Genomic DNA, 12,479 nt, shown 5'->3' on the forward strand with positions numbered 1-12,479 from the left:
AATCACTTTCGACTATGAAAAAGGGCACTAGAACTCTCAATTTCGATTCGAATGAGCCCCTTTTGAAGTTTCTACGACAACGTCTTCTATAAAAACCTTATATGCCCTCAGGGCATAACTTAAAACCCTTGCCCTAAGGGTTGTGGGGGAGTGTCCTCCTCAAAAACATATTTTCTATCTGGAAATCAATTACGCTGAACAAAATGGGTATCTCAAAATTTTGACTGGATGTGTTCTGGGAAATGATGGGCGTGGGGGGGGGGTGCTATTTGCCCTACAATCATTTTCGACTATTAAGAAGGGCACTATCCCTTTGAATTTCCAATCGAATGAGACTTTTTTAAAGTTTCTAAGACAACACCTTCTATAAAAACCTTATATGCCCCAAGGGCATAACTTAAAACCCTTGCCCTGAGGGTAGTGGGGGAGTGTCCTCCTCAAAAACATCTTTTTTAACTGGAAATCAACTCCGCTGAACAAAATAGCTATGTAAAAATTTTGATAGGATGTGTTTGGGGGAATAATGGGCGTGTGGGGGGGGGGGGCTAGTTGCCCACCAATCACTTTTAACTATTGAAAAGGGCACTAGCCACTCTAATTTCCAATCGAATGAGCTCTTTTCGAAGTTTCTACGACAACTCCTTCGATACGAAGTGCCCGGGTATGAAAAAAAAACAAAAAAAAACTTTGTGCCCATATCGTTCTTTACTTAGGCAGTGCTAGCGCGCTGCCTATGATAATTATACTTTATTTCGAAAAGCAAGCAGACTAAATGAAGTATTTTTTTCGAAGCTTAGCTATGCAAAAAGTTAATTTCGATTTAAAAAGTCTGGCTTGAGGGGACGGTAACCATCCCCACAGTTAGATTATCCCCAGATATGCTACTTAAAAAAGCGAACAGAAATGTTTTTGTTTTTTACAAGTTTTTTTTTCAAATGCAAGTAAAGATTGATGTTAAAACTTAAAATGAACTTAAATTACATAAGGGGACTGCCTCCTCCTGAACCCCTCGCTTTTGCGCTCAATTTATATTTTCTGTCCCAATTCTTTAAGAACGACTGCTCAAGCACAAGGGCTATTTAACTGGAACAAGAAGTATTTTTAAAGCACTGTAAAACCTTAGCGCAAAGAGCTGTGGGTAAAGGAAAGGACCCCCCCCCCACCACCTCATATAGTTTTAACCACCAAAATAGTGGTGGTTTGGTGGTTTTAAGTTTTAATGTCGCTCTTTACTCTCGTTTAAATTTTTTTTTTTTTTTAGAGAATTAGAGTCGTATTTTTATAGATTTTTTTATGCTGAATTCAAAAATACAATCAGACGCTTCACCACCCAAGTTTTTGCGTAATAATATTTTACGGCTCTCTTTTTCTTGTGAGATTGGGTGCCCGGGATTTTTCAGTTTAATGAGAATATTGACGGAGAGGTATAGTTTCAGCTACCTAGGTAGCATTGTTAGTATGGAAGGTGGAGGCGGTGAAGATGTAAAAAGTAGAATATCCAAGACCCAGGGCGTTATTTTCTCCAGTTGAAGACTTTGGAAGAAGAATGATATAGTAATTCTTAGAACGAAGATTAGGATAATACAAGCCAAGTTAATGAAAACTGTCAAGTATGGGTACGAAACGTGGTGCAACTTTCAGTAGGAAGACACGCTGTAAAAGGATGTTTCAAGAAGTCAAGAAAGATATGCCAGATTTTCAACAGAAGAATTGTTTAAGAGAATTTCCTACTCCTTTGGACGACGGTATCTTAAATATATTATTGAACGAGCAATAATTGCATATATTTATATAATCATTTATCTGAATTTTTTTTTATCTAAGACGGTACTATATTTTATTGTGAATATTGTCATACTACCTTTTTCCAACGTGAAAAAAAAACGACCCAGAAAGGTCACAAATTTGGGAAAATTCATTTCCCCCTCCCACCAGCCCCATTAATATATTTAATAAATCGCCTGCTGGCCGAGTTTAAAGATCCCTGAAAGTTGAAAGCCTTCAACCTTCAGGGATCTAGTTTCAAAACACAAGTTGTTTGTTGTCAAATCAGTTTTAAATGTTGTCAAATCAGTTTTAAATTGGTTAAAATGACATTATTCAAGACGTTGTCCATTTTATTTCGGAAGATAATGGAAACATAAAATTATCTAAGAATTAAAGATATTAATATCATAGATTTAAACCTTCAATATCATTTTGGAGAACTCCCTTTTTCTCACTTTAATTTACCATTATTTGGGCTTGCAATCTAAACTGTTTGCGATTACTTTCTATACGGCACTCTTTACGGTGACGAATAAAAATAAATAAATAACAGCACAACGAGAAAACGTGCCAAACTGAAATTGCATATTTAGAATAAGGACATAACAAATGGCATGTTTCACCTTATAGCAATTGCAATTAATCAGTGAACGCCAATTTAAGGTCTGTTTGGCAAAGACTCCGATTTAATCTCGCTAAATTGGGCGTGTCATCAGGTTCTTAATCCAGCCATTCGTGGTTGGATGAAAGTTACGGACAACACTAAAATGGATTAGACTGGTGCATTAAAAAAAAACCTTTCCTTTTCCCTTTTCCCTTTTCCCAAAATATAACCTGATTTCCACGGAAAATGGTAGATCGGTCTTTAGTCTATCTGTCACACACGTGGAGGGGTCGGTACCAAAGTGAATCAATTAATATATATATACAATATATATATATATATATATATATATATATATATATATATATATATATATATATATATATATATATATATATAAATATTATATATATTATATATAATATTTATATATTATATATATATATAAATGGCAACTCTGTTATGGAAACACCATGAGCATTTAACAAAAATCAATAAATTTGCAACAATATAATATACAATATAGAATATATACCTCCGACGAGGACACACCCAGAGCAATCAGTGAAACATATAATTGTTCTCACCATATCACTATCTTAAATAGTTAGTGATTGACATTTAGGAAATTAAAGGTGAAATCATCAATCACGTTAAAAAAAAAGGAAGTGTTATACCACTTCGCTGCTCTAAACAATATGCTTTAAGTCCTTTTTTGGTTAAAACGAGATAAGTACACTCCTTTAGCATAAAGAGGGTATTATGACTACAAGGAAGATGTCAATAAGACTCCAGAGCACATATTTTCAAAGCGCTAGCTATTACCTTCTTGCATATAGTGGGCAGGCACACACTCAGAATCGGGGGACGAGAGAAAGGGGCCTCACGGTCCATGCTCTCTCATAAATATCGAGATTTTTACGATTTTTTTTCTACGATTTCTTTTACTTTTCATACAATTCGCGAATTTTTGGTGTTTTCCTTCCACAAAATGTTAGTCCCTTCCTATCAAAATCCATTTATGCATACGTGCCAAGCAATGGGGAGAAAAACGTTATTAGAGAAACTTACGTACAGAAAAACGTTATCAAGTATTTATAAAAAATATATAACTTTTTTCCTAATAGTTTTTGAGAACTTTAGCTTTGACAGAGGCAGGTAGTTTGAGGTTGGTTTTTTACAAGCTTGAGAACGAATCCTCAATAGAGGCATTTTTTCCAGCCGAAAAAAAAATGAGTTAAAAATTGATTGTTTTAGTTGGTTAAGTGGAAACTTACTAACCATATATATATATATATATATATATATATATATATATATATATATATATATATATATATATATATATATATATATATATATATATATATATATATATTATATATATATATATATATATATATATATATATATATATATATATATATATATATATATATATATATATATATATATATATATAGATTAAGGACAATCGGGAAGTTTAATTCTATGCAAATATGACCTCCATATGCAATTATGTAGTTTTTCGTAGTAGCGGGCGCCAAATTTGAAAAAAAAACTTTGGTAAGAAATCAGGAAAAAAAAAAAAAAAAAAAAAAAAAAACTAAAAACATATGGCATCAAACAGCTGAAGCAGGTATAGCTTTCCTTTGAAGATGTATTTTGTCTTTAGGAATCAAAATATTGCTAATGTTTGAATGTTTTCGAGTGAAAGTCAGTGCCAAATTTAACTTATTAGTTTTGCTTATTTATTTTCACGATTCAGTGGGGTAACAATGACAAATACTGCCTTAAGAACTTTAGAATTTTGAAAGAATCAAAAGAAAATCTTAAAAAACACGGGTTTCAGATTAAAGTAGACTTAAGATTTGCCCAGTACAAGGCCGTATCCGGTGGGGAGTTACGGGGTTTAACCCTCCCCCCCCTCAAAGGTTTGTCCGACTCATAAAAACGTAACAAAAATAGATATAAACAAGTTTTGATGTGTTTTTTAAAGTTTTTTTTTGGGTAACCCCCAACCCCTGAAAAAAAAAATCCTGGATACGTTCTTGGTCCAGTACTTAGTTCTGGATGTCTTCATGACTTTAAAACAAATTTCGCCCAAAAAGCGAATACAATTATACAGATGGCAGCTTTATGTTCAAAATTTTTTTTTTTTCGGCTTGGTGCTGCAGTGAGTTGTTAGTAATAATAATAGTAGTAAATAAAATAAAATCACACAAGAGAACCTTGGAGCGCTTCAAATTCATGGCACACAATCCTTTATTAAAAATCTTTACCTGAAGATCAATCTGACAAGTGAGTATTTTAATCATTACCTTACTTATCACAGGTTATTTGATTTCTTTTCGATAACCTAAATCTTTAGAATATAAAACCTGTAATTTCTATTAAATTAATTGACGGTAAACATAAAAAGTTGGGAATAAACATAAGGAAATACTGAAAATAGTTAAATATTGTAAAAACCCTAAATTTTTTCGCCGTTTTCAAATATGTCTAAAAAACTGATTGTAGAACAGTTTTATGCTCTGACTTGTTTTTTTTTCTGTTACACGAGGGTGCTAATAAGTTTTTAAGCACACATTACCAGATTAACCAAAATTTATCTCCAGGCTCTAGGAAAAAAAGCACACATTATATACAAACATTTTGGATTTTTTTGCAAAGGAAGTAGAGAATGTCTACTTCAAGATTTCTAGCTCCACAAATCTACTAGCTCTGTGGCAAAAAGCAAAACTTTTAATCAATACTGTTGTCAAAGTTTCGTTCAGTTTAATTGGATAGAAAACCAACCCTAAACTTTTGGGGACGTAGAATTATTTTCCAAACGCCTTGGATCATTTTCCTAGTTTTCTAACAGAAATTTACAAAGGAGTTTTAATTAGAGACTGGAGAAGGGTTGCCGAAAAACTTAGAGTACCCACATTACTTTATGCTTTTTAAATAAGCAAGATAATTGCAAAATAGTTCAGGACTTAGACAAAACAGTTTATTATCTATTCTATGGGTACCATTAAAAAACTCTTATTTGATTTAGTTTTAGCTTGTTGATTTTTTTTTCTTTTTATTGTCTGGTGTTTTATTAATATATTTTTTAGCATTTTACAAATATGATTGTTCCTTTTTCTTAAAGTCCATCCTTTCATTTGTTTTTGTACACGAGTTTTGAATTAAATGAAGAGCTTAAATGACCTTGACACCTTCCACTGCAGGTTACTGACACTTTTACAAATATTTATTATAACCTATTCTGTTACGATTGATTGTGAAATGAGCAGTGGTGCTTATTGGGAGGGGAGGGACATTTGCCCCCTTCAATTCCCCCGCCCCAGATTACAAAAGTTTTTTTTTAGAGGAATTTTATTGGAAAATACCCTTTTCCTGGTATTCTCAATGGAAAAAAAGAAAAAAACCAAATTTATCCGCCCCTACTCCGGAATTTTGAAAAATATATTCTACTCCCCTTTCAAACATTTTCATGAATTGGTGCCACCGGCTAAGAGATAGGGCAGAATAGGGCAGATAGGGCAATAAAGTAGATTGTGTTCATCGATTCCGTTTCCTTTCATAACACGGTAAAAATTCAGTGTTGGTTTCCCATTACGGAAAAGAAGTCAAATTAAATAGTTCCCTAAACACTTAGTGAAGTCTGTGAGTGAAGTCGTTGTGGCTACGATGAAATCCATTTTCTAGTTTCTTGTAAGCTGATATCTTGTTTTGCGAAGCAACTAGAAAGCTTTCAGCGATTGTGAAGGCATGAACAAATAGAGAAGAAATTAGCTTTCATTCGCTATATCAAAACATAGTCAAGCTATGATTGCCATAGTCGAATTCAACTAAAGAGCTTAGACTGTTTTTTGGCTATCAATGGGATAACTGTATTATACTCTATTTTAAATAGACCAGCCATGGTGGGATTCCAAGGCAAAGTACCTTTCAAAATCCATGGAAGGGGGGGGGGGCATTTTTATTTTTTAAAATTTTCCACTGATCCACCAAAAAAGCCTTTTTTTCAACGAAAATATCCCAAAACAAGAATTCCTCCAAAATCTATGGAGGGAGGAAGGAATGCCCTGTGTAATCTATTTTTGTAAAACCCTCTCATTATGTCCATTTTGCTTCATATCAGAATTTCAGCTGTGGTTTTGAAGTCGTCTCATATAGCAAAAATTCAGAAACAACAGAAGTAAAAATATTTTGACCTCTACAGAGATACAGGCGAAGTTCAAACTAGCAAAATCAGAAATTTTATATTTAAACAATTTAATAAGGTTTTAATTTAAACCAGACCTCAAGATGTCACACAGTAGCGTGCACGTGCATGCACAATAACGAAAATAGTGCATGCACGAATAAATGTGGAAACAAGTAGCATTCACTCGCTATGTCAACGCAAAGCCAAGCTCTACTACTTCTTTTTTACGCTTTTTTTTTAACGTGACTTACACACAGCAGAAGAATTTTTCTTTTTGCATTTCTAACAAATCTGTAGAGCGACTTAACACCTCACTCTTTACGCTACCTTTTACTCACTCGGCACCTCACTCTTTTTAAAGTTTAAATTTTGTCCCAATTCTTTAAAAAAGACTCCTGAAACACAAGGGTCGTTTAATTAGACCAATAAGTGATTTTTTTTTAAATATCGAAAAACTTTAGCGTGAAGAGCGAGGTGTTGAGGAAGGGGCAACCCCCCTCATATACGTAATAGTTTCTGTTCTTTGAAGTTTTAATGTTGCTCCATACTTTCAGTTGAAAAACTTGTTTTTTCCATTTATTTAATTTCCATTTATTGTTGTGTTCGCAGTCACTGAAAGCCAAGGCCGTACTCAGAGGGAGGTTAGAGGGGTTTCACCCCCCCCCAAAAATGTTTGTTTGACTCGTAAAAACGTAACAAAAATGGATATAAACAAATTTTGTATGCGTTTTATAGTTTTTTGTGTACCCCCCCCCCCTCCCCCCGAAAAAAAATCCTGGGTACGGGCTTGCTGAAAGCTCTACATTTGATCGGCAAATTAAGAATATTTCACGTAAAACTGGCGCAAGTCATGATACCAATATCGAATTCTAACCCAGCAATAGAAGAAACGAGCGATTGCTATAAATTGACAAAATTACCTAGTATTATTCAAATTATAAAATTCCTACCATGGCTAGTCTATTAAAGACAGAGTATAATGTAGTTACCTCATTGATAACCGAAAACCATATCTAAGCTCATTAGTTGAATTTGGCGATGGCAATCATAGCTTTTATTTATTGATGCAATGAATGAAAACTAAAATATTTTCTCCGTTTATTGATGCGATCAGAGTCACAGTCATCAAACACAAGGGCGAATTATACACCAAAACTGAAAAGTACATTTTTATGTCTTAGTTTTTTGCAACTTTTCCCTGAGTGTGGGTCGTTTGGACCCACACTCTCCCAACGACCCACACTATGACTTAAGGGTTCTTTCCTTTATTTGGGAAAGAACCCAAAATAGGGTTCTTTCCAAATAAGGGAAGAAGTCATCTCACTGCGTATAGCTATTATTATTGGAGGCATCGTCAGAGGGATTGAAAGAACCCTATTTTGGGCCTTTCAATTATACACATTTAAAATCCTTATATGACATTGACTAAGTAAGATAATCGAACTTTAAAAAAAAAAAAAAAAAAAAAAAAAAAACTCTTTCGCATTTTTCTGAAAGTTTTCATTTTTATCAGACTCTGGTCTGCGTAGCGTGGATATTCTCTGCCTTTGGCCAAGAGTAGAATGCGTGGTTAGGGGCAAATCATCCAACAAGATAATTGAAAAGCATCAAAATATCTCCAGATTTGGGAAAAGAAAGGATGGAAAAATGGTAAAAAAAAGGCAAGAAACCTAAGATTAAAACCATAAACTTACATGCAATTTGAACATCTGAGAGATCACGTGGGTCAACGTCACCTATTCCATGTCCTTCTACAACAATAGAGGGCATAGAAGCCATGGTTACTGTCCTGGTTGTATACCCTGCAGCAATGGATAACGTATACGATGGTGGTGGAACAGAAGGAGGAGGTAGGTGCTGAGACCTTCAAAAATGAAAAACACTCAAAATCACGGATTTAACAAGAGGAACTATATTTTAGTAATATAATCAATAAATTATTTACCAATAGATAAATAATTATCAATAATTATTGATAATTATCAATAAGCGGGGCCAGCTAGACCCAGCGTTGGAGCTTGTAGCAGAAAGAGCAAGAAACAAAATTTAAAACAGCACATACAAAAACTAACAAGCTTAAATTCAATAATAGGCTCAGTAATACATTAGTCAATTATAAAATTCTATAACTGTAAAATTCAATAGCGTGATAATATTTTCAGTAGCAGCTAAATGTGCTGGAATGTAGTTTCAGTATTAAGTTTTATTTCCAGCACAGAAATGTTGAAATAATGGATGGGATTCGATAGAAATATTTATGAACGGAAGCCATGTGGTCCCTAGTCACATTTCTTGGTGCATATCTTGGTATTACTGGTAAAGTTTACGAAAGGGGCAGAAAACTAGGAAGAAGTAGATGCCAAGACAATATAAAAGGAAAAATACTTCTAATCACAATTATAACAATATCAGCATTATTAATAGGTAGAATGCTCGTGAAAGGGACCAAATTAGGTAAAAGGAACCGTGAAAAATGAAGTCTGATGGTTTCAAGTGGTTTCTGGTTGTTTCAGGTGGCGTTTCTGGTCAGGGCCGTGAAAAGATGGTCTGGGAAGAGAAAATTTGCTCAACAAGATATATCTTAAAAGATCATGAAGAATTGGGAATTCCACTTTTAATGAAAAAGACCCTCATATGCAGTTTTTGGTGGCGACGGCTGCCAAAAAAAAGACGTTGGTGAAAAATCGACAAAAAATAAGCTAAATAAACGTGACGCCTCACAGCTTAGGAAGGTATTGCTTTCCGTTTGAAGGTGGAGTTGTTTTTAGGAGCCAATAGATTGTTAATGTCTGAATTTTGACGAAGGACAAGCGCTGTCACATTATCTAATTAGTTCCACTTATTTATTTACAAGTTTCAACGTGACAACACTGAAGAAAACATGATAGTAGCCTAAAAATCCGCATTTTGGAGTTATCGAAAAAAAAATCTTAAAGAAATCGCAGTTTTTAGGTATAAATAGACAAAAGATGGATCCAAGGCGCATTTTTTTTTTATGTCCTTGGCATTTTAAAGATTTCATAACCAGTCGGTGCAATAACTATATGATCATTAATATCAGGAAAAAGTATCATTACGTGCTCTTTTTCAAAAGAATATATAGCTCGCTATACCTTTTTCGGCATTGAGATGATCATCTGACTTTAACTTGTCCACAGGTATTCCCCCCCCCCCCGGTAGGGACAACCTAGTAAAAAAATTTGGGACAAATAGATTGTCTTTAATAAAATGAGAGGAAGAAAAGAGCAAAATGACAAAACGTCATACAATATTTGAGGAAAAAATGAAGAAATATTCTTGGGTTCATCCTCAGTCAAGAATAATGGTATCACTCAAGGCTCAATTCTAGAGTCGGTAATATTCCGAATTTATGTTAACGACCTTATTTGCCTGGAAGTAGACAAGAAAACTTGGGTTCGCAGTCGTCTGTCTACTGGTTCTAAGGCTATACTGACAATTCTTCCTTTGTTTAGGTTTCCCACTCTTTTCTTGAAAGGATTTTCCAGGACATTTTAAGCTGCTAATTGGCCACAATACTAGTCAAGATATTACATCTAGAGCTGGCCGATATTATCCTCATCTCAGGATATATTTTGAATTATGAAATTGTATCTATACCATTATATAGTTATTACAGTTGTGCAAAGATTGTCATCTTTAACAATCCTACTTTTCTCTACTTGCGATGAAGCACAACTAACACAGAAATTATCCTCTTCTTTAATTCTTACACTGCTATTTTACGTTACAATATCAGTTCAAAAGTACAACTTCTCACAGTTAAGCTGTGTTTACAATCAGTCACTAAAGTTAGAAAATATTAGCTATTGTTGGACTTTTAAATTAATTGCATTTGCTCGCACCAAGGCACATTGCGCATAGATAATGACATAAATTACCTTTAATATATTTAAAGACTCTTCTTTATCATTAAAATTCAATTACAGAATTAAACATGCTCTATACTGATTCTATAATGACAATTCATCCTTTGTTGAATAATTCAATTACAGAATTAAACATGCTCTATACTGATTCTATAATGACAATTCATCCTTTGTTGAATAATTCAATTACAGAATTAAACATGCTCTATACTGATTCTATAATGACAATTCATCCTTTGTTGAATAATTCAATTACAGAATTAAACATGCTCTATACTGATTCTATAATGACAATTCATCCTTTGTTGAATACGCTGATTTTAGTACGCTTAGTACTTTTCGAAGAACAGCGTTAGAGTTTCGTTCAAACTTAGTCAACCTTTTTGAGAGAGTATTACTATCGCTTGAGGCCCTTAATCAAGATTTTTAATTGTCTCATGGTTGTCACAGATTTTTCCGCAGTTATATGAAATCAATCTGGGTACTTACGTACTATCTGAAACACACGCGCCATATTATATAGGGAAGATGTTTAAGAAACTAGTCAAACGGGTTTCTTTCAATAGAGTTTTGGATTGGAAACCGTTGTTTTGTCATTGCGTTTACAATATTTAAACTATTGTTTTTTGGTGTTTAGGGGGGGGGGAAGGTACCTAGGTTAGGTTACGTATTTAGTATATGCTATGCTTTACCCCCCCCCCCCCTGATGTGCAAATATATAGACGAAATTTGTTTCTAAATTATTATATTTTTTGTATCCTATTTTGTTTTATATTATTAGCATTAACCAAACTTCACTTTTCGCGTGTGTTACAGATAGTACATAAGTACCTCAGTGTATCAAGAGGATCAATCAACAGACTTATAGATCGTCTATAATCGGACAGATTTTTAGGGATTTTAGAAAATCCGGTTTTTAAATCTAATTTTTAGGCATTCTTCTCGACAAAAAGTTATACGACCTCATTTGATCATTTGATCATATTTGATCATTCAATCACACGGCTACAATCCTATATTATATTTTAATTCAGTTTTAAGTCTGATATTGACGGAGTATATCGGTGCCATCTTTTTCTTCTTATCTGAAACCACTCCAACAAAGAATCATGAATAAGCTAGAATTTCAAAAAAAAAAAATCGCTCGGCAAGTATACAGTAACTTGATCAGACATCTCTTTATGTTTGTTTATGCACATATCGTTCAAATTATTTCCCCCAATCGCCCTTTATTATCAGGACACAATTTTGCCGGATTTCGAGCAAGGTCTTTTCGACCACATTTCAAACCTTCCCTGGGGCATGGTTCCGATAAATTGGATGAAAAATAGGATGAAGCACGCAGTATGGTTGTTGAGCAGATAAAAATTCCCCCCTCGTTACAGGAACGATAAAAACCTAAGACTTTATTTTGAAAAGTAAATGTTCAAAAAAAAACTTTATCTCGAAGAATCGATACGTATAAGTTAAAACAAGTGTTGCAAATGGCAATAAAGAGCGGCATTGAAACTGAGAAAGAAAAGAAATTATTCTGCAAATATGAAAGGGAAACCCCTCCCCTCCACCTCTCACCCTTTGCGCAACAGCTTGACTTATTTTCGCAATGCTTCAAAAACAAGCTCTATAACACAAGGGCCATGGGAATGGGATATAAAAAATATTTTTCACCATAGTTTTGTTAATATAATTTTAAGTTCAAATGCCATGAACTTAACTAACCTAACTAACTTAACTTAACTAACTCAATTAACTTAATTAACTAACTAACTAACTAACTTAATTAACTAACTAACTTAATTAACTTAACTAACTTAACTAACGAACACCATAATTTTAAGTTCAAATGCCATGAGGGGTAATTGGCAAGAAAATTTCTTGCAAATAGTTATATTTACTGCACTCAAGAATGTTTTCAGCAAAGCAGGAGCAAAACTTTGGGTTTTGGGTTACAAAACAGCAAGATTGTGGAACCCCCAAAACTGTCTTTGAAAGAGTATATCAAACCATGCAAAATGACTCT

The 12,479-nt window shown here is 33.8% G+C and overlaps 1 protein-coding gene across 8 annotated transcripts in view; it reads right to left on the reverse strand.

Moving 5' to 3' along the window:
- Positions 1–12,479, reverse strand: part of LOC148946542 (uncharacterized) — a 217,096-nt gene that overhangs the window by 48,407 nt on the left and 156,210 nt on the right. For all 8 annotated transcript variants that reach the window (XM_089097431.1, XM_089097432.1, XM_089097430.1 and 5 more), the window contains one exon: positions 8,267–8,436. In XM_089097431.1, the coding sequence (XP_088953557.1) occupies positions 8,267–8,436 (170 nt within the window). The remainder of the gene's footprint in view (positions 1–8,266; positions 8,437–12,479) is intronic.

This window comes from Artemia sp. Qi Xiang Cuo, chromosome 11 (assembly GCF_049724085.1).
Source record: "Artemia sp. Qi Xiang Cuo chromosome 11, ASM4972408v1, whole genome shotgun sequence".
NCBI classification, from domain to species: domain Eukaryota; kingdom Metazoa; phylum Arthropoda; class Branchiopoda; order Anostraca; family Artemiidae; genus Artemia; species Artemia sp. Qi Xiang Cuo.